Raw genomic sequence first — 24418 nt, 5'->3', positions numbered from 1 at the left:
CTGCTGATTAGTATAATTGATTGGAAATGGCTCCTTTGTTTTCCCAGAAGGATTATTCCGGTTACCACGCAGCATTTACTCCAAACTTCATCAACATCATCATGAATATTCAATGAATATGGAATGCAAGTCATGTTGATTCTAGACAAAGCCAGCATTCGGTTGCAGTAGCAACACAGATACACACACACACACACTCACAAACATGGTTGAAACTGGCTGCCCTGGCTGCTTTATCTTCACACATTCTGAAAAGATCATTGGTGTTTTTAAAAAATGAAAACATAAAGATAAAAATACAAGGCCTCAAAAGTTTGAAGGTTTTCGCTGTTCTGTGCATGATCATGAGCTGGAACCACGTAGCCACTTCTGGTAGAATTAGGCAGATACGTAAATTACAGAAGATTAATACAGGGTTTTCCCTGCATTGAAATGTCTTAGGCGGGCCACCTACGTGTTTTTTTCAAGCCTCCTACAGGAAAAATTACTCCAAAAAAAAAAACACCTGTAAAACAATTTATTGGTACAATTTGGGCGTGAATGACACTGCATTTCAAGTTTTTTAAGTTTTGACTACTTTCAAGTTTACGAGACTTAGGTGACGTCAACATGCTATATTAACTTCAGAAGAATCTGCGTAATTGCATAAAAGAATGAGACAGGAGATAAAGTGCACACAACAGCGCATGCCACTCAGGACTCTGCTATAGACACGATTCCTGTTTTTATAGGGAAACTGTCAGTTTATTTGTCAGGCATCTGCCGGCTTATAATATATATTTATAGATAATTATGCGATGTAACTGGACATAACTCCATGAAAATAAACTAAATTTGTGATAACCGACCGCAGTCGCTGTCATGTAAAGTCACTACCTAAGCCCTATTTTGAGGAAGCAAAACCCTGTAAAATCAACATCCCAGAAAATTACAGTTCAATCTTCAAGCCCAGCCTATGCTACAGTTCCTAATGGGATGAAGTAACACTATATTTTATTCTTTATAACATGCTGACCATGAATATCATTACAGTCACATCACATATATTTTATTTGTGTGTAATTGTTTTTCTGTGTAAGTAGGCTAACTCATGTGCAACATTCCATGATATAAGAATTAACTATATTTCTATATTTCTAAACACCAGTATATTTTCTGACAGATAATTCAATCTTGCTTTAGGCAGACAGAGGCCTTTCACAATGATAAAGCATGTTTAATTTTGTTCAGTGACATTCTACTGCAATGAATATTTAAGGTGATTGAGAGTGGTCTAAATTTAGTGAGTAGTCCTGGATTCTCTGTCTTCTAGGAACAATGGCAGCCTCCTTGACAAAGTATTTTGCATCAGCATGGTATGCTTGCCTGGACTGTAAAGGACTAAACGACGGCACTCAACAACAGCAGTCAAATAAACAGGTTTTACTTGGCTGACGAGCAGCAGACTAAAGAAAAAAAAAAAAACTTGAGCAGCCTGAAAGGCCAGCTTTAAAATGTCACCGTCTCCTGCGTTGCGTTTTGAGTTGCCAGGGCGCTTTTAATATAACACGTTTAATAGCAGCAAAAACTGGGGGGCTCCCCTTCAAAAAAAAATGAGTAATTTACATAATTCCCTTGCTAGGTCTTTCTACCTGCTCCAACAAGTCTGGTCTGCCAAACCTCCCAAAGACAGCCACTCTGTCCGCTGGGATGTCATTTGGCTTATGGGAAAATAACAGGGATGCAATCATCGTCATTGATCGCATTTCTATCCCAGAAGAGAAGAATCAAGAGGATATTAATGAACAAGCCCGGAAGACAGAATTAATTAGTCTGGAGATATAAGCCAATATGAGACTGATGCATCCTCCCGCTTCACCAAATTCCCTGAAGACAAATGTGGGCATGGTTACTACCTCTGTTCTTTTACCAACATCTTTCCCGACCCAAAGGCCGAGACGCAGTACCTGGATCTGAACACGTTTTAGCAGGTAACCTTTAAAATATGACTTTGTTTTCTGGAGCTAAGGCTCGCGACAGAGTAGCTACAGGCACATTTATCCCTGGGAAGAAAAAAAAACATATTTATATGTATAATGAGAGACACCGGCTCTGGAGATAAATTATACTTAGGAGGCAAAGGAAAAACGACCCCCTCAAAACCAGTTCTAAACATGACCCTATTTTCCCTGCTAACAAAGTAATATTGGTTTACATTCTGTAGCGCTCTAAATTATATTCATGTACCGCAAATGTTACCACCAACCCATTTGTGAGTCAGACTGTTATTTCTAGTTCTCTCTTCTTAGCGCTGTGTTAGGAGAAGAATGTTGTTCTCATGAGGTTGAGAAACTTGGTAAAAAAAATAACTGAATGCTCAACAGCTGCGACTACTTTGCTGGATTTTTCACCCCCTAGTGGTAAAAAGTAGCTCCACCTGGTAACCTCCCAGCTCGATGAGTCAGACGAATGAGAAAAGGGGCTGAGGCTGCATCATCTAGCCACTGCCACAGTTTGATGACTTTAATGAAACCGAACAAAATTACCTCTTTTTTATAACTGTGTCAGGATTGCTGTAAACACACATTTAAAACTTTTGCTGGAAATTCAATTTCAATTACAAAAATAGTCAAAGTAACTGAATGTTGTCATGTACATTTAAGAACAATGAAGATGTGTTTTATCGTTGTCGATTTGTGTCCATTTTCTTCCCAGCAGATATTTTCTCATCGCTGGAACGTCCTCAATTAAACCTTCGATTGCTGACCAACTGGTAATGCCATTCTAGGATCTGCTCGTTATTAACATGTAAACGTCACGTTCCGAGCACGCCAAAGCATGCGCAATGCTGCACAAGCACAATGCGTACTCACCAAAGAACAATGAGCCTTCAATGACAGGCTGTCACTGTGAGAGACAACTCTATCTCTCCCCGGAGGCAAGAAGATAATCCATTGCGACAATTCTTCTGCTGCAGTTTAAGTCTGGGAATGTTTACGCCAGCAAGCAGAAGCGACTAGTTACGGCGGAGGTTTGTTCATGCAATCCAAACTTCATGCAACTTCCCTTTTCATGTATTTATTAGTTTAATTTCATTTATCTTAATTATTCTGATATCTAAAGCCCATAGCGTCCCTTTGTTAACAATCAACAAGAGAAACAGGCTCAGCCCCTTCCATCTAAATGCTAATGTCTTCCACCCTCCATAGAAACAAGCCAGGTCAGGAGGTGCAAGACACAGACAGATCCCCAAAAACTTTGACCCTTTAAAGACTGAAAAGGGATCAGTTTGGGGTAATTTTGTTTACCTTACCGTACAAAGTGGCTTGAGATTCAGCAATGGGGACAGGTAAACACACAACATGCAAAATCTGGCGCTGCTTGTGGTGGTTGCAGGAAATGATAACGCAATCTACATTTGTTCTAGGCTCTTAAAATGACCTAAATATACAGAGGCTTTCGAGAAAAATAAATTTCAAGCAGTTACTCAAAATCATTGTTTGCAGGACAGTATTTGTTTCTCCACACATCATGGTAAAATTCCCCTTGTTTAAAAAGGAGTTTAGTTTTCTTTTTTGTCAATGTTTAATGGAAATTTTGAAAATGCATCCTTCTTAATTTAATATCTTTTTATAGGGTGTGAATATTGATCTCCAATTCTGCACTTTCAGACATGGCACAAAATCACTGTAATCTGTGGAACATCAGCTCTAAAAGGATAAATGAGCCAGCACCACGGTCATTTTTCACCCAGATACAGAGTGTATACCCAAGGAAACCCCTCGTGGTTAAACAAAGTGTAGCAAATGGACTGGAAGTCACTAAAGTAATCCTATAAGATTTCAACAGAATCCAGACATTACATTGCAAATTAACTTTATAAATATGGGAAATAATTCAAGCAGTAAGTTAAAATGTACTTCAATTGTTTGTTCATATCATCTCACATTCATGCTTATACACTATAAAACTTTCTTGCAGTAAAACCAGCCGCAAATTTTCGAACAGGTGGTAGCCTATAGGCTACCTAGTAATAGAATGCTCCTGTGGAAAACCCTGAAACAGGTTTTTGTTTTTTCCCCCCTTATCTTAACTTCTGGATCTGACTTAAGTTTCTCGGCCAGGTTTCTTTTTGGTTTTGCAAGGTTTTTGCTCTTCCTTTAAAGAAAATGTCAGGCTTTGCAGGAAAGCATTTGTTTTTGTTTTCGGAGTGACAGCCGGAGAAAAGCTTGAGAGCACTGAGGGGAAAGACGTGCTATTAGTAAAGCTAGGCTATATTATCACTATTAACGCCATCTGCAACTGATACTTGCCCTTAATCTCGCCAGGGCTCTGCCGAGCTGACACTGGAGACTCCCTCTACCCCTCTGCCTCCCCTTTTGTGGAAACAGCTGTACCCCTGCCTCGCAATGTGACTTTTGGACACGCACTATTCCGAACCACTTGACCAGAACACAGAGCGGCCACTGTGTCGGGGAGGGGAAGAAAAGAAAACCCAACGCGGAGAATACCACGCGCGTAATATTCTCCTTTCAAAGTCGCACCGCGTCAAGTGCGGCGCGAGGCCCCCGTCTGGAAGCCTGGAACCTTTGAAAGGGCCGTGTTGCATTAGGAGCCTAAAAGCTAGTCAGATCCAATCATTTCCTGGTCGTATTTTTTTTCTCTCCCCTGTGAAGCAGACAGTGCTGGTCATCTTTTATTCGTCCATAATCTCAGAACAAGCGCAGGCTTTGAAGCTCAAGTCATTTCACACTTGGAGCAACGCCCTTCTCAAAAAATAAATAAATAAATAAATAAATAATTTAAGTGGAGACGAGGCCTAGCCAGAAGCTGCAGGGGGTCTGAGGAGCGTCACTGCCAAACAAAAAAGTCACATTTACACTGGAATGGCTCTTGAGTGTGATCACCCTGTTTATTTAAAGTGCTTTGCCACTGCTGATCGATTCAAATGCGGTAGGGTACCCTGTAGGATGTAGCAGGTGGCTGCAAGTTTGAGGCAAACAGGAAGGCATTCAGAGCCATAAAACAGACTGTGGAGAATGCCTGATCAGGAAAACACCAGCCATACAACAAATCTACAAAACACAAAAGAATAACTCCTTACAACTACCCGTCAGTCAATGCTCTCGATATGTTTAGAAGGCTGCAAAGTAATAATGACACTTTCCTCGTATTCATCATTCATCCGCAACACCCAGTTTCAACAGTCCAGGAGCACACATCATTAGACAAATACCCAAACAAATCTCACTATATGGTCTCAAGTGTGCAGTTTGTCTTGCGTTCCCCAAGTCCCAACTCATTTCAGGGTAAACATGCCAGTGTGTGAAAACACTACTGTATTTGTTAATGAAACTGTTTTGATTTCTTAATGGCTTTCTCTTTGCTGGGTTCCCTTGACTTCAAATCTCCCATGAATTATAGTGGGGGAGGGGAGGGGGGTGCACATTTAGTAACCCTAAACACGGCAGAAATGTTGATTTCATACATTTAAAAGTTTCCAGTGCCTTCAAACCACTTGAAATTGATTAAATAAAGTGTGTGAGAATGTATGTGTGTGTGTGTGTGTGTGTGTGTGTATGTGTAGGTGTGCATGTGTGCGTGTGCGCGCATTCCTGTTGTAAAATGTGATGCATTCTAAATTTGGATTCACAGTGAAGAATATTATGAACCCAAAGGGTTGGGGGGATCGATTCACAAAACTGAACACACTTTTTGGGTACTGAGCCAGACAACACACTCAGGCTATTTTTCAAATCAGCCCCTGTAATGGAAAACGCTGACGTACAATAATAGCACTTGGCAAGCAGCTGGCAATTCTAAGCCCACACAATGTATTGGAAGACTTCAGTTTTCAGCGATACCTCCCTTCCCTTATAAAGCAATTATTTAGTAGGACTCAATTTAAAAATGCAGGGACCATTAGGGACAGGGTAGCAGAAAGCATGTTGCAGCAGGTTTCATTTTATTTTATTGGAAGATGTATCAACTGTGGCATGCTCTGCCCCAATTTCATTGTCTGAAACAGCCAATGTTCCAACTGGCCAATCAGAAATAAAATATCTAAGAAACAAAATGTCTGCTGCAATCTTGGACAAGCCTACCCTTGCTGACTGGGAGGGCATGAATGGGGCACTACAGGGGTGAACTCTGACCTGTTACTACCAGCAACAGCACACAACAGCATAGTGCAGTGTGAAAGAAACCACGCCATGGTGGGGTGGAGAAACTTCAATTGTCTACATTACGATTTAGGCTAAGTAAATATAGAATATGCATAGTCATACATGACCGGTTAAAGAAAACTGTGATTGTGATGGACATTGTGTCCAGATGAGCTAAATGAAATGACTTTCCCTTCATTTAGTTGTTTGCATGCATTCTTGCTGCAAAGCAGATATGTTTATAAAACCAGTGTACATGTGCAGACCAGAATACAATTTTAAATAAATATACAGCCAATAATTGACATGTACACAAACTTGGTGTATCTGCTGCCTCTTTGCATAAGCTTTTCAACTATATTTCTAAATGGCCTTTCTATGTATTTCGAGGATAGAATGTCCATACGTTTTTGTGAAGCAATCATCACAATGCCTCAGTTTGAGAAAAGGCATTCCCCCTTAAAAATCAAAAAAAAAAAAACTTTCTGTTGTATTCACCTGGTTCAGTCCCTAAAGATATCCAAGGCTGAGGGTTAGGTCTTTCTTTGTGCCCCAGGTTAGAGAGGCTAGATGAGGCCTTGTTTAAAACTGCCCTCCCTACAGAACCAAGCCACAGGTCATATTTCAGGTCATGACAGTGGAATTCAGGAATAATGAGTATAAGTGAACAAAAAATACCCAAGGGGTGTCAGTGTGCACTTTCCAACACACTAATTAAGGCCCCGTCTCTCTTTGGGAAATGGCTGACAGCATGGGAAATCTGTAAATTCTTAAGAGCTTTCATCACTGAAATATTCTAAATGTGCTAGACTCTAGATTATCTACTCTAATTCCAAATAGTTATGTACAGCATTTTGAATGCAAATCAATGGTCCAGAAGGGCTGTACTGAAATTATTTTTGAGGCTCATTGCACATGGGATGATATACAAATGAAACATTATATAAGTAGACTATCTCAATTGGACTGTCTAAGACAGATACCACATTGGAGTTACTGTATGTAGGAGGTGTCTGCCCCTCTATGTCGCCTGTTCCACAACATAACTGAAAAAATAACAATATTTCAGGTGACACAGGTTCTGTTCTCACCTGGACCCCCATTTTGAAATGCTTTAGTAGGCAAGGCTATCAATGGGCAACTCAAGTGCCTTCCCATATAATGCCATTGACCAGTAGGCCGCAGAGCCAACAGAGGAGGGGTCCCAACCTTCCTGGTCCACAAGGCCCGCTCTGCCATCATCAAACACCAGCAGCAGCTTTCCATCATTTCAATGGCCTATTTGATGTTTTTATAGTCATGTAGATGATTGGCCAAGAGCTGGGATTGATTAATAATTATTTGTCTCATAATGATTCTCTACTAGGGAGTGTTCTTGCGACTGCTTGTACAAACAGCAGGCAGATGCTGTCAGCAAATGTGAATGGCCTAGGGTCAAACAGTTTCTGTCCAGTTCAGCTAAGAGTGCATTTTTATGAGGGTAAACCCAAAGTTCAAAACGGCTGGATTCTTACCTCAACACTGTAAGACACAGAGGTTACAAGGCACTAGGATGAGCGGTTTCATTCTCAGTGCCAACAGCTAAGCCCTTGTACCCTGTTACTCAGCTGATGGACTGACAATGCTGGCACAAGCTCCAGGGAAACTTTGTCCTGTTATTTATGATTCTTTTCCCTTTTTTAGCAAGAGGAAACTTAAGATGGCTTTGGCAAGCTTCCTGAAACTTTAACCTGGCAGCTCACAGCTTTTCAAATCAAATGTTTATGTTTCTGAGGTGATAATCTGTCTGATCGCTGGGATCTGCCATCTTCGATTATCTCCTCAGCGGCCATAATGAAAAGGAACAGCGGGGAAGCAAACAAAAAACTAAGATATATGTGAATGTTTGACTCCATCAATCAAAGATACTACAAAAAAATAATTCAATCACAGGATGTCAAATCTCCATGGCTTACATCCCACATACCTCTGATTGCAGACACATGGAGCCAAGAGACAAGCTGAACAGTAACGGCATTAAATCTAGATTACTTTGACACCATCTTTTTAAAATATATTCAATTTTCCATAACAGGTAAGTATAGATACAGTGAATGATATACGCCATTACATAGACTTTTTAAAACAAAAACTGCACTAAATGCATTTTGTCTTTGCTAACTTTGCTCAAGTTTTTTTTTTCCTTTCTTTTCTAAGAATAAAACTGCAAGAGTTTATAAAAAGGTGTCTCGGTGGTAAGGTATAACGTGTCTGGGTTGAGGTTTGTGGGCGTGCTGCAGTGCTTGTGAGCAGTGAAAGATGGCGTGCAGATCAGTTGTGGCTTCCCGGAGTGAAGCCGTTGAGCTGGCCTTCACTGCCGCCATAGAACTCGGCGGCCTGGAATCGCTGATCCTCAGGAGCCGAGCCGGGGCGTTAGCAGCATGACTTTTAATCCATCTCCCACCCCCCCACCCCCCTCGCCCTTCATCCTGTGCAAAAGGCTGGGGTGCCCCTTTCACGCTAGGCATTTGCATAGCAACAAGTGAGAGAGGGCATTGGCGGCAGGCAGAATGGGTTAAAGGCGGCAGAAAGAGACCTCTGGCTTTACAGACGTGGAGGAGCGCTGGCTATTGTGATGTCAGACCCGCTTACGGCGTTTCAGGGGCCGGCTCTGAGGCCAGGCAGGACAAAAGACTGAGAAATCCTCTGTGATAAATTGCACTCACGGTGGGTGAACTGACGTACGCACTTAAAAGATGACTGAAATCCCTGAAAAAGGGATGTTTGAAAAAAAAATTTTAAATACAATAAAATGATCTCTCGCGTGGCCAAGGTTGGCCAGCAGTGATGACATTTCCTACTGTCTTTGCTGGTTTTAATTTCTGCCATACTTACGCACTGTGTCGTTTAGGACTGTTTTATAATTAATCATTAGAATTGTGTGAGCAAGCGTCCATCTGGCGCCGTGACACACTTACAGAGGAGTGGGCCCAGCAGGAACAGCATCATCCATTCAATTAAATTTGCTCTGAAATGTGGAATCTAATGGGTTTTGGAATGGCTGTCACATCCATCCGTTCCACAGCCCTGCTCCCTTGAGCGGGAATGCAGGGCAACGCAAGGGTTTCTTGACTGTTGTCCTCTCCATTCATAGATCAAATCTCCCCCCGTCTTTGTCTGTCTGTCTGTCTGTCTGTCTGTCTGTCTGTCTCCTGGTGCAGCACCTGCAACGCCCCAATGTACCCAAAGCCAGTTGTTTCACTAACAGAAAAACACCAAAGCTGCCAAAAGTGCAACAGTAGAAATAAGAAGGTTGGGAAGAGCACAGTTCGATTGCACAGGTGCAGTGTCGCAGCATGTTCTAGTTCAAGCTTTCAGCGCTTCAGCTCCAGCACACAGTACAATAATCTAGATCTTTCTCCTAGCTGAAATATGACAGACATTCCTTGGAATATGAAGGAGCACGTCTGCATGTAAAAAAAAACTACTGTGCAATCCAAAAACAGACACAGGTTAGACTGCCCTCCTGACAGACCACAGATTGTATTATGAGCAAAACGTGTTGGTGCGTATGGGGGAGGGGGGGAGGGGGGGGGGGGGGGGCGGGGAGGTGGGGGGACATATGTTAAATATCAGTGAAGTGAAGTACAGTTGTCAGATTTATGTACACAATTTTTTTTGTCAGGCAGTCCAATGAAGTGGCCATTTGTCTGACCCTTTCTTCTGAGCGCTAACATCTGCTGTCTCTTGCATGAAGTGTCAGACAGCCTGGATACTTCACAGTGACTACACCTCCCTCCAAGGAGGTTGGCGTAGGATAGTGGTGTATCCAAAACCTCTGATTGCTTAGCAAAACCAAGTAATTGATTTAAAACAGATATGGATCAGCACTTTGTACTGACATGTTAGCACACGGAGAAGATCCTACTTTTCCTGCTCACAACTGCCTTTGTTATTTCAATTCAATTTCCCAGGAAAATTGTTTTATTACCTTGGCTAAAATACATGGAAATTTGAATGTCATTTACTTGGAAAATCGTTGTAGGATCTGGAGGACCCTGACAGTGCAGTGTACAGTGTGGTCTGATATTACAATATCAAGAAAGAATTACCACATAATTTGTTAGGTCTGTCAAAACTGAACAGTTCAGGAGTACAATACTGTCTCAAGGACATGCTTGCGACAGTAATCAGACACACAGTCCACTTAAATTTAACATTCAGAATGTGACTGGAATAAAGCTGATCTTCTCCGTTTAATGTTACACTACAACTTAACTACTTCAACTTCAACAGGATGTAGGATTTAGATTTGCTGTTACAGAGAATTTGTAAAAATAATAAAATAAAAAAAATAAGCCATTTGATAATGAACAAAAATGGTAAAGTCGCCATTTCAGTTCTAGGGGGAAACACAGTTCCATTTTCAGCACGTGGGCATGCATTAAACGTAGACCAATTGACTGTCATGACCTTCAGAAAATGCACCAACTGACACAGAAAGGCTCCAATGAGGAATTACTGCTTGAGATCATTTCTCAAAGGTCCATTTAACAAGAAAGGTCACTTTCCATATATTTACTTTTACTGAATATTTACATATCCTCTATCGATTTAAGTAGCTGAGATGAGTCTCCTTACTTAGTCTCCTCCTAGATAATTAACCTGCTCTTTTCCTTCACCTTTGGTAGGTCTATTTGCACATCAAGGACCTGTTAGAAACAGCAATTAAAATGCTGCCTGCATGTGTGCTAGTGTTTCTCTGTACATCATAAAAAGGAATCATATGAAAAGAATCTAATGCAAGGGACAAGGATGCTCATATATACTTTCATCAGCAACAGATGTAATTAATTTTAAGCAGTCAGGGATTCTTTCACACATTTGATAGTTTCAGTGTTTAGCCTAATTATTTTGTTTAACCTCTTAAGGAACAAGCCAAATTTTGCCAATCCTTGCCCATTTAGGGGGTACCCTATTTAAAGCTTTATAACTCCAGACGTGAACACCACAGAGACTTGAAAAATGGCTTAAATGAAGCAAGACATTTGTACAATTTACAATACTAACACAGATTAGTTTATATTCATAATTTTGGAAGAAATAAAGTGCCACAAATGCAATTGTTTTGACAAAAAATCCAAAACAAATTTGCACTTTTTAAGTTCGCAATGAAATACTGCGAGATTTAATATATGCAGGAGGTTAAACTATACATGTGCTAGGTCAAAAACTTCTTGACCACAAGTTCATAAAATCTAAGGGTGGATATGTAGAACTACTATAGATGTATGAAGCAAAAACTAAGCAGTGTACCCAGCATCTCCAAATCTATCCAAAATGTCTAAATTATGCATTGCTGTAAATCATAACATATCCATGTATTTCACTACAAATCAACTGTTTTGACTCAAGAAAATCACTGTTGCATAATTTTCAAATGGGAATTACAAGCTTTCAGTCAGTACAGTGGTCTAAAATAGCTAGGTGTCCAGAAACATATCCAAAATCTCTCCAAAATTGAATAAAATGTTTTTTGTCCATTATAAAGCATATAAATGAGCCCCTTATGAGGGTTTAAGATGAAACATTGCTATCAGATTAAAAAAATAATGCAAAAACATTGTCACACAATGCGGTACAGTACCTAAATGTGTAATAATTAACTCGTGTGTATTTCTATACTCTGTACTGTCGTATGTTTTATTGTATGGGGATGAGACAACATGAAAACAATTTTCACCCGTCCACCACGTTTTGGCAATGTTCCAGCTCTGACGTCATCACTGTTGCATGCTTCACAAAAACTATTACACTTCCGTCTAACGCTTACATTACAGTGTGAAATATTTACATTATATAACACCACTAACCTATTTAAAAATACTCAATTTCAAAAAGAACGTATATAACCGAAATATTTTGAACGATAATACTTACATAGCAATGGTGAAATCTCCTCTATGTTCAGTAGATAGAGACAGAGAGACAGTATCAATTATATTGTTCTATTCGCTTCTGTTTTGCTCCAGAAAACGATGTCAGCTAGGTCTATCAGCAAACATATGGCTTAGCTATGTTCAGAAGTCCTCAATAATAATAGTATTTTCCAAGAAATTACGAAATATCCTTGAACATGTTTCGTTAGGTGCATCGTATTTGTCTGCTAACAGAGTGTGATTGCGTAAGTGAATGCTATGCTAAGAATATTTTCTGTTACGCTGACCTATAAAACGCTATTCCGAAAGCAGAATTAGACATGTTATACATCGTTAGAAAGCTTATACTCTCGCCTACCGAATAAATGAATTGTAAATCTAGTCAGACTGTACTAAAAAGGGCGACGACGCCGTAAACAACAGGTGTGGTGTTACGCACAGCTATTTTGGAAGATACCCAGGCGTCACAGATGCGCCTATATTTCCCAAACGGATTGTCCAAGACAATATATGACCACGCAGTCTCAAAAGGGACATCTCTACACGTAAAACCAACAGTAAGGTTTTATATTTATTCAATATTTAGTCCCAGATATTGACTGTAGAATGACATGGTATCATTTTAAAAAACTTTTTCTCGTTTATTTCGTTATTCAGTGAGCAGCGTTTTCACTGCTGTATAGGCATATCTTAGGGCTATTGTCGGGTTTATCTTGTTGCTATGACGGAATACGATTTTTTAGTGGTGAAAGAATATTTTTATGAATGCCAAGATAGACAATATTGTCCATTATGTCAAGGGTGGGGGGTGTTTTTTAGATGAGACTGCAGGGAGGGGGTGTGTGTTAAATGAACGACGGGAGCGACAATGGTGGGGCTGCGAAACTCCGTTTTCGGCATAGTTGTCATGTATCGTCTACTAATGAAACTGAAACAACGCGTTTCTGTTTTCATCTCACACTTTGGTTGCAGTAGCACCAAATGTTTGAGTTTAGTAATTTAGGCACGCGGGCGTGCCCACCACTAGGGGCAATGCGCTAAGAGGTTAAAACAACAATTACGCTAATATTCCAAAAGGGCTAACATGTTGAACATAAATGAACGCACTTGCTATTTTCCCCTCAACGTGTCACTGTTTCCAGGATCCTGAATGGAGGTGTGCCCTTTTTGTGTAGACCTAGCTGTGTCTGTCTATGAAAGACACAACTAGGTCTTGAAAATGCTGAAGTGAGGCCTCATCTCTTCCGAATCTAGTAAGTAGTCAGGCTGTCTATTTCTCCATCTTAAGCCTGCTCTAGGAGTAGCTGTGCAATCTTTATGGAAGCATTTTGAAAAAGTTACATCATAGACAGAATATTAAATAATACATATACGTATTAATTACTGACAATGTACTTCATTAACTGCTTTTTTTCGTGTTACATTGTTGAGTTAAATCATCAAAGAATCAGAATCATCATTAAAGTACACAAAGCATAAGGCCACAAGAGACCTAAAACTAAAGGCTGCTGCCTAAGGAAACAAAGGGACCATTAAGAGATGACAAATGTCTTTTCCTCAAGGAACCTCTTACAATTCTATGGCACAGTACGTAGGACCACAGCCTCAAAGGGAAAGCCAAAGGAGGTTACTGGGTGGCTCACCCTGTTAAGGTACCATTCCAGGGTATGGAAGGGTTCCACAGTCTGGTATCCCTCCAGACCATGCCAGCGCTGACTGCGGCTGTCACCCTTCAGGGCACAGCACAGCTGGCTCTTGCGTTGCCCATGGATGGAAGGGTTTTAGTCAGTCACACTAGCAACCGCCCACTATTTGATCAAGTGCCCACAACTCAGCCTGTTCAGCTGAACATTAAAAGGTCTTCCTTCGACTCGTGTCTGTGTGAGCCTGACTGCAAACTGCGGTGTGGCAAAAGGCCACGGCTGACATTGCACGCTTCAAAGGTGAGCACATGCCTGTCTGCCTGATTTTGCTGCCATGTGTGCTGAAAACAAATTGGGGAGAAAAAAGGGGGAAAACATGAAAAAAGAACTGAAAAAGGAGGCATGGGCCCAGACAATCCTTGGAGCAGACAGACCAGTTGCTTTCCACAAGTGGAATACTAAGGGAGCCTAATCCCACAATGGATGGGTTCACTCTCTTTATTTGTGAGCTAAGCCATCCTGAGGTGGCTCTAAGCCCCCGCCCCACGCTCTTTGAGGTAAATCTGGAATCCTATGAAACAGAATCAAAACGTGCATGAAGGGAGCCAGCAGAACAAAAAAAAAAAAACACTCCTGTGACACTTCTTGAGGGAGTCCCTTTCTTGTGCAAACGGCTGCTCGGAATCGGCGTGAGGGAAGGGTTTATTAAAGAGCTGGAAGGCTGGCACTGCCTATCTACGCAGTGACAAAGTTAATCCCGCGACTGTCGCTTTTAATCACAGGAACATTGATCAGAATGGCACGGGTGAGCAAGGGACCTCTCCCTTTCCAGGTGACTTTAATGCATCAAACACAGGACACTCGATATCTCCTGCATTCATTATACATGATGCCAGTTTTGCATCCGAGGTGGAAGGAAGTCCTACTAATGGGAACACCTAGGAGACACAGGCTCCTTGCAAGTGTCCAATTAAAAATGCTAATTGATGGAACTATTTCACAACTGCTCATTTCTTTTTCCTTTTTTGTCTACATCACGACTATGACTACGGGCACACAAATGGCTCGGTAATTTTATATGGAGGACTCTTCGGATCCAAATGTGCTGAGTTCAGAAATATATCTAAGGGGGTCTGCTAGGAAGTGCCATAATTCCAAATGAATCCACATATTTCCCTTTCTCCTGTTCTGAGAATAGTGGCAGTGGGTGCTGCCATGACAGCTAATGTGGATAAATGTGAACTGTTCAGCAATGGATTTGTCCAAAACGAAAAATTTTAAATTGAAAGCATTAGCACTGCCATTTGCAATTGTACGTATTAGCTAATAGGCGTTTGATGATTTTTTGATAGCCTATATCAAACCATTCAAATGATATTTTCAGTAAGACTAGCATTAATCTAAGACCTTTGAACAAGACGACGTACAACACTTTGGAATGTCAGCTAAGGGAAGTGAGAGTTTTGCAGAACAGGCTATATAAACACATCAAAAATTTGGCCTTTAGATAACAGTCAAATTGGAATTATTCCTTTATATTTAATTGGAAAGTTAAAACCAGTTCATTTTTTATCAGCATTATCTTACATTTTCTCGCTATTCCACTTTTAAACTTGAGCCTCAGGCACGAAGAAGAACTGCCCACATTGTTCAAATAGAACTGAAACCAGAAAGAACCAGAAACAATTCTCTGGTTTTTTGTGTCATCTATACTGTGGGACCAAATGAGAAGCAACTTGAACCAAGTAGCTTTAACCAAGATTTGCAACAGGAACCAGGGACATGGACTCAATCTTCACTAAAAAATAAATAAATAAATGAATCACAAAAAAAATAGTTCTTTAGTAAATTATTTGTTTCATCCTGACAGTAAACTGCTCATCTAACCGCTCATCTCAAAAGAAGAAACAGCTGCCGCTATAACGCATATCACACTCGGGACCCACAAAATTATCACATTTAACTTTTCTGGAAATGCTAGTGGATTCTTTATTAATGCAACCAATGGAAACCTGTTATTTAATGCACTGACTAAATTCACACTGCTGTCTGAACCAAAAACTGCTGTCTGAACAAGCAGATATCGATTACTCAAAAAAAGCTAACAATGGGATGTAAATAGGTCAGGAGCATCACTAAGATGTAATACGGTCCCAAAGAGGTATGACTTTGTTAAATCTGGCTTAGTAGCCAGTGAGCTAGTTAATGAAAAGTAGCTTGCTAATTATGATAAAATGAATCTCAACAGAAAATGTTTTCTTTTCTTGCCAGTTACATTTTAATACACATTTGCACTATAGAAATTAAATAAACTTTTGCATAACTATATGACACAGATGTATGATCACCTAAGAACAACTAAAGAGTGCTTACATCGTATTGATACAATAAAAGCTTGGTAAAAAGCTTTCATAGCTGGCTACAGCAGATAAAATCATATGAGATGTAAATATCAGAAATGATCAAAGACAAATTAAAATGAAATGCAAAAGTAACAAATAGCTTACAGTTCCATGGTTCTAGTCTCAAACATGATTAGGGATTATGGTTCGCCTGTTATATTCCAGCCATAGAGCATAATTGTTGCAGACTGCTCTGTGATTGTTAAGCAAGGTAATGCATTTATATTCATTTGTATTCTGAATATTCAATTGTTCTCAAAATCAAATATTCTAAAACAAAGCTAATTTTTCCCCAAGCTCTGTAGGCTGTAAACTCCTGTTATACTGTTGTAATAATTCACTGCAAAAGAGACAAAAACTCAGCCAAAAAAATAAATAATAAATAATGTAATTTAATCATCTCTTGATTTATGTGGATTCTTAGACTCTCTGTGTGAATATTAATGGAAAACAAAACCCTACGTGTTTGTTAATTAAAAGCACTTGAATGCTGATCCAAAAAATTCATTTATGACCTTCTAAAGTGAATATTTGACACACCTGATAGTGGTCTCATCCCTAAAGGAAAGTGTTAGTTGTCTGAATTTTGAATCGCAAATGCTGTTGTATTTTGCAACAGAAAAGGTTTAGATGCACATAGTGCATGGAGTGTCTATGGAGATCAGTTGCTCCTCATCCTCATGCCACTCAATTCACAAACCTGACAAAAGAAATGCTTATTGAGAGAATGCGGTGAGATATTCAAATTTAAGTCTTCTGAGATATAAAGTTAAATTATGTGCCTAGCAGATATAAATTGGCCGAGAGAATATGTTAGTAATTGTCAGGAAAGGAAAAAAAAACCTGCAAACTCAGAGAAACAAAACTGGAAAACACCTGCTCAACATCCGCTGAAACTTAATTCAGGACCAAAATCTGGGAGTGCAGGGCAGGACTGTATTGCTATTGTTCTCAAGAGAGACAAAGATGGCAGCATAAATTTATTAGTTTTAGCAGTGCTGGTCTCCAAAGCAGGAACAGGGTCCAAAGTGCCGTAAATCTATGCGACAGACTTAGATACTTTCTCCATGCCCTGGTGAGATAGCGACCAGGGCAGAGAAAGGGATCACCACAGCACATCGGAAAACAAAACACTAAATTACTACCACTATACTTGTAAATCCAATTGAACACATTCACTGCGAGGGACCAGCTGATGCACTTCCAATTCAAAGTGGGGTTAAAAGCGCAAAAGTAAAAACACCCTAAAATGAAACATGATGTTTTCTGCTGGAGTGTCAAAAACCAGAGGTCCTTAGCTCTTTCAAAGTGGCAGTTTTAAATGAGTGTAAATCAGTTTAATGTTGTTAACAAGCTCAGTTCTATTAGGAACATACCAAATCTCCTTCGCTAATGAAAGACAGATTCTCTTCTATTCCCTCCACATTTTAGTCTATCTCTCTTGAGAAATTAGATCTAAATAGGTTTGTACATCATCAATCAGTAAGACTGCGATTCATTTTCTTCTGAACCGTTTCCTTTTAAACTGAGAACCCCTCACAACTATTCAATAAAATTAAAAACAGGCTTCTCATAATGTTTCAAATGTGTTCATATGGATCTATGCATTTTCATTTTGGCAACACTGATTAATATAATTCAAGAGGTTTCTGTATTGTTTTTTGTGATATTGACAGCCTTTATCTGGAAAGACATCCATTGTCACACACAGAAGGCAAGTTCTCTACATGTTTGGGTTTAACGTAAATAAATATATTTTTCAGCTAAATATGCAATTATAACTGCTGAAAAAGAAAACAACCTACCATTCGTATCTAAGACACTGGCTATCATTTATCACTGTAGACATTTCATATATTTCTTTGGGAAACGTAGAGGTCAAACTGGCCAAACAGCCTTATATTTAAAAAAAAAATAGTATATAACAGTACAGTCTTCAAGTGTTGCCTTGTTCAATTTCTAACAATCTTATATGGTAAATTCACCTTCATCATTCCTCTAAAAATAACTTTAAAAACTCTAAAATTACTAGGGTTGTGTTTAAGCCCTAATGATAAGAATATAGCTAACCTATATGTGTGAAAGTCAACAGTTTTAGTTGATATGAAAAAAAGGTAGTACAAAATACAACACTTTGAATAATAGGTCACAGATAGCCATCGAGGCCATTCAGAAAGCCAATGCAGGAAAAAAAAAGTCAAATCATGATTGCATGATTATTAGCTGGTTTGATTATGAGTTAAAAAAGTAAGCCTTGCAGTTGCATAGTGAGAGTGATATATCCGTTAAATTAAATCCACGAGACAATTAATCACATATGAGATTCAAATGGTTAAAGGATTACATTTGAAATGCACTTGTAACAAAGTAAAATGCTGTGAAGGTGTTGGGTCGGTGACAATAGGCTACAAAACACTGAAGGATTGATTTTTCACAATGAGCCCTAACAAGGCATTAAGCACACTTACCTATTTTTCCCCCCACCAAAAAAATGAAATTATTGCAGTAAGAAAAGCAGTATGATGGCCATTTACATTGTTATTTTACCAGAAAATGACTTTTACTGTCATGCTGGACTTGCAGAGCGCCTAATTAACTCTCCAGGTCTATAGGTCCTTGTTTGGATTAAACTGCCATGAATTTCTGGTCTTTGCATTAGTATTAGACATCCAAAATGTGTGGTCATAATAGTAAAAAAAAAAAAAAAAAACATAAGCACACCACAAGTTATTTTACAAATTGAGGTCAGTAAACTTTTAGTACATCAAGATCACAGGAGCGTAGTCCCACGGGTTGTACATTACAAACACCAGGGTTTTTGCTACACTGAAATGTCTTAGGCAGGCTGCTTAAGTGTTTTTTCAAGCCACCTAAGCTGCCTATAGGAGAAATCCCCCCCCGTCCCCCCACCCCCCCCAAAAAAAGTAAAACGATTTCAAATGGTCCACGAATTTATCGGTACAATTTAGTTGTGAATGATACTGCAAGTTTTTAAAGTTTTGACGGCTTTCAAGTCTACGCGCAATCTTAGACATACAAAATTAACTACAGAGAAATCTGCTTAATTGCATAAAATAATGAAACAAATAGTGCGGACAACCGTGCGTGCCACACAGGCATCCTATGGAAACGATTTTCAACAGAAACCGTCTAACTTTGTAAATTATTGCCCTACCCTGAAATGTGACACAATACCTGTAAATTTAAGATTATTACAAATACAGAAGTTAAATGGCCCAAATCATATAGCCCAATGCAAACCGATTTATTCACAGTTTCATGATATCTGACAAGTCTTAAATACTTCAGACTATATCATTATTAAGGCAGTGTCCACCCATACAAATCAGCAGTAAAGGGAGAAGCTTTGGGCTTTTAAACTTTGAGCCTACACAGCTGGAGTATTGAGCTAATGAGAAATTACAGAGAAAACACGTCACTCGAAGTTAAAAAATGTTGAGTTTAGGTCCAGTGGGAAAAAATAAAGGTTAATAAATGTACAAACTGGGCCTTGAGAGAAATGTGTCTTCAAAAAAAAAAAAAACTAAACAAAAAAAAAAAAAAAAAGGAGAGCTGATCTGCATGGACTTACTGTGGAAAGCCTCATAAGCCTCTTTTGAGAGTGATTTACCAGGCCGAGCACGAGGGTAGTGTTATTCCATATGTCTGTTTTAGAGTCAGACATCTATAAGCCTCCTCTCCTGGACCATCACCTCCAGTCATAAAACCATTACAGCCAGTAGGAATTCAAACGATGTTTACTCAGCTTCCTCAAAAGAGCAGCCTCCACTGGGCTCACAATTCACTCTGACGACGCTCCGAGGAAGAGAGATCATTCAACAATCGGACTGAAATACGCACAAGAATAAATAACTGTTGCAGTCACAGTCATGTGTAGACAAAGCATAACTTATGACTGAGCAAGTTTATAGTGTTGCAGAAGAAAAAAGGGCCTACAGTAAGGGTTTCTTGTAAGCTGTATTTGAGCATCACAAATTTAAGAGTTGAGAATCCCGGGCTATTTTTGACTTCTTGGACACACCTAACATTGTTCACCACTAATCCCCCATTCACTTGATCACAAATTACAATAATTATAACTAAAAAACTTCAAACCTGTCATTTGATGTCTTCACAGAAATACGCTACAGCATTCCTCGAAGAGTACCAAAGCTGTGTTTAAGTGAATTCATGAATGATTATTGTGTGAAATTTACAGAAAAATAAACAGAAAATGCCGAAGTCTCTCATTTACATATGGACCTCACCGCTATTATAAAAACTGAGAAATAAGTTGAAAAATATAAGAATCGGGGCATATCTTGAAAACCGCCATTGATTTCTCAAAATGTGCAAAAAAATACAACAGATTTTTCCCACAAATCTTTATATAGCCTGACCAAGTCAATATATGCCTCATATATGCAATATATGAGATCACTGCACTGGTCTTATCGTCGTAACCTTTCAGTTGCCATTGAAGACACTTTTAAAGGCCCCGAATCTACCAGTTCTATCGCGTGCAAACCTATTAGCAGACCAAGCAACACCATTTGCGGGATAAGCAAACAAACAGCACCTTAGCTGAGAAAATTCCCACCAACTGCTTTAAAACAACACAGCCCTTATTTTCACACCTGTTTTGCTGCAATTTACAACAGGTTCCTGCCAGGCTTCAAAGTTGAGACCCCTGAATATACTTATTTATATACTTATGTCAGCATGGACAAAGCCCTCCAAATGTCATTGCTTTGGTACTAAAAACTAAGCACTGCAACATGCTATACTGTTATAAAGAAAAGATGTAAATTATGCACACTAGATATGTTTTAAGTATTCTGTTACTGTGTTCCAGAATTCAACTATTTAAGTGGCAATAATAATAATATAACAATCTATGATGTTTGGGGAGTAAGATTTCTATACTGCAATATAGGTTTTGATATTGTTTTAAAGACATAACATATGAACAGAAGAGTACATTTTGACTCAACTTAATTTAAGAAAATAAAGTAGCCTGTTATAAACCTTTAAAGTTTACCTTAGTGGTTAAAAATGTACATTTTATCTACATAACTTTTAGAACTGCGTGTATTATATTTAGTATACTTATAACATTAGAACACTTATATTTATATACTTTATACTTCAAGCGTTTTATTTTTTTTTTGTTTTTTTTTTTTTAATCAACTTAAATAGCCACCTGAATTCAAAGTTAATTAATGTGAATCATTGTATAGATTTTATTGAAAAAGTTAATGAATACCCACAAACACCTATATATAAATTAGAAACAAGTTATTTGTAGCTTGTGAAGATCATTATAAATAAGATAAAGACCTATAGGGTCTCGGCCAAGACATTTTGTATAGTCCATGAAAAGGACGTTGACATAGCACGACTCACTTTTACAGCGGCTAAAACAACCTATACTACTGCCCTGCATGTTTAATTCTCATATGACCTCGACTAAAGTCTAGATGCATAGCGAATTGCTAACTTGCATTACTTTTAAACAAGTTACAAATTACTGTTAGCGATATATTGATAATATAGATACAAGTAAATGCCTAAATGCGTTGTTGAAGTCTTCCCCTCGGAAAATATGTTCAGTCAGTCAACAAATGTGCCAATCATTAAAAATGCATAAATGCCTGTAGATGTAGGCATGATATCAGGCCATAAAGCACCACGTAATCGCATTGTAGCCTACATTAGATTTACATATATATTACAAAGCACTAGAAAAAACAGCAAAATCAAGTTTTTGCCTCAATTTTATGAAAATGCTAATCGACATTAGAGACAGCGAACGTCGTTAGTTATCGAGTGGACATTAATTACTCGCTAGTTTGCGAAAACATTTTAATGGTCATGAATACGCACGCTACATCTACAGTAGCCTAACGCCGTAGCCGACGTAAAAAATGCATGTCGTTGACACTGAATTTTATTATCATTTTTTAATGACAAAATAGCAGTGTATCGGCACGGTGTTCTAAATGCTTTTGAAAAAGAGCCTTTTAATCTACCTGGTTGAATTATAGGCTACGCGATTTAGAGTTGCTTTATATTCTTACCAAAATCGCTCTTAGGATACAATACTTTCGTTTGACTTCTTTCTATAGACAGCCTATAGCTGTGCATCAAGTCATTATGCTCAATGAAGCGCACTGTAGGTTACTTTGAATTGTCCAGCATCTCACGTCACCGCGTGCGCTCAGCTCAATCGGATCCTAGATTTGATGAATTACGGAGTTAAGTGTGTTTATGCATCACAGCCCACTCATACACGAAAGAACACAGGTTGGGATGTAGCCTAAGGTATTACTCAGAGTTCAAATATTAGTTAGTATGTGCAGTACAAATAGCGATAACGTTCAGGCAACTTACTTGAGATTTTGCGAGCTCCAGATCACTGATTCCAGAGATTTCGCTGTTGGTAACGCAGATCTGCACATGGCTGTTAAAATCCAGAGGTAATACTTCCAGTAGCACCCGTTGCCTGCCATTCTCGTCGTAGTTTTTGCAGCAAATCAACAACGCGCCTTGATCATTCAAAGCAATGGGTGAAGTGTAAATCCCGCTAGATTTCTGACCAAAAACAATAACGCCGCATGAAGAAGTGTTCGCTGCTAGCTCGCCAGTGGCAAGGGTCAATCAACAATAAAAACAAATCTTTAGAAGTCTTGTTTATTGCACACTCCCCTTGTTGTATGCGCGTCCTTGTGTCAAGCGCAATGCAAACTGAAAAGCAGTTAGAGTACGAATAGCCAGAAACATATATTTATTTCTTATGGTTATAAATTCTGGATGGCTTTTTAAGCAAATGCCGCTGTGCTATACAATACAATTACGGTTTTTTTTCGCAATTCAAGTTACCTAAGTTGCCTGCTCTCAGCTCACAGTGAAGCGGTTAAATTGCGATTTGGAGACTGGTATCGCGTGCGCTTCTAATTCAGGAACGCGATTTCTTGTGCTGGAGTATGTTCTGTTGATTATCGGCGTTTTCTTTGCTGTCTGTCATAAAAAAAGGTTCTCCTTTCCGCGGTATACAGGTGATTCGTTGCCTGTCTAACAGAAAGATTATGAGTTGCCTGTGGCTCGGAGTCTTTCGGTTACATTAGTAAACACAAATCCATTCTGCTGCAATGCTGCGACCGAACTTTTTGAAGGTAAAAAAGAACTCCCCAAATTGTTATTTCTATAACTGTCTAAAGTGCTCCATCAGAACATTTCTCCACTGCATTAAGCGCGACGAATCCTGAGTCGTTTATTGGCTCCTAGGTTCTGTAGTCGTTATCCTTCCAGACTCCCGTACACCAAAAAGCCAATTGCTTGAATTTCCTCAAAACATGGTCCTCTCTGTAGTGCCTTGTGCATTACAGGTGAATTGCAGAGTCTTTACTGTGCTGCGTATTCCAAAATGCGTATTGTTCTGGATTCATTCACTGAAGAGGGATTGTTGTCTTGTTATGTTTCACGTGCAAATTATACAAAGAACAGAAAAAGTAGTATCCAACGCTCATTTGAATGGTGGTCGCGCTCAAGAGCTATGACTCCAGTTACAGCAAAGCGCCCTTGCATGAGACTGAAACTACGCCCCTCCTCGGGCAAACTGCTGGTGTAATATGATGCTCAGGCAAGCGAAGGACAGCCCCGTACTCCCAACCAATCATAGCAAACTTTGAGGGTCCTCATACAGTCACCATTAATATCTGTGGTAAGCGCTCTGTTGCTCCACGCTAATCCTAGAAGTAGATGAGTAGATGTATTTTAATATTAATGTTTTGATTGCATTTCTTTAAAAAATAACTACACAGTGCACGTATAAGGTCTCTCCCCATCCCCCTGTCACATAGTGGTTAAACAAAACATGAACACTTCTTTTTACCATTTTCACCTCGGACAGGGTTTTTTATTCTGCTGTTTAACTAAATGCCAACAGACCCTTGAGCAGACATAATATCTTTGGTTCAGTTTTAGTGAGTACTCTCCTGCAGCAGACCTAATTAGCCATCGTGGGAATTTCCTCGAGGTGGGTCTATTTTAAAATTCTGAAATTGACGATACATCATATCATGTTACTAAAAAAATTCAAGTTAGAATCTTTAACGTACAATAAAACCTGCGTTTATGGTCCAAATCCCCGAACACTAATGTGTTTATAATATTAAACGCAATTCAAAACAAGAACAAAACAGCGGTGTCTATTGTGAAAACCGTTGTCCCTTTTCTCCCTCTGTAAATGTGCTGTGGTGACTTATTCAATTTAATGAAGTTTGGCATTCGTGCACAGATACGTAAGTCAT

At 39.2% G+C, this 24418-nt stretch overlaps 1 protein-coding gene across 1 annotated transcript in view; it reads right to left on the bottom strand.

The window, feature by feature from the left end:
- LOC118236111 (ephrin-B1-like) overlaps positions 1 to 23716 on the bottom strand; it is an 81916-nt gene extending 58200 nt beyond the window's left edge. Inside the window, exon 1 of the mRNA XM_035434175.1 lies at positions 22500 to 23716. Within this exon, the coding sequence (XP_035290066.1) occupies positions 22500 to 22618 (119 nt within the window). The 5' untranslated portion in view covers positions 22619 to 23716. The remainder of the gene's footprint in view (positions 1 to 22499) is intronic.
- Positions 23717 to 24418: the final 702 nt, after the last annotated feature.

Source organism: Anguilla anguilla, chromosome 9 (genome assembly GCF_013347855.1).
Source record: "Anguilla anguilla isolate fAngAng1 chromosome 9, fAngAng1.pri, whole genome shotgun sequence".
Taxonomy (NCBI): Eukaryota; Metazoa; Chordata; class Actinopteri; order Anguilliformes; family Anguillidae; genus Anguilla; species Anguilla anguilla.
This window is presented reverse-complemented; position numbering and strand designations above follow the sequence as displayed.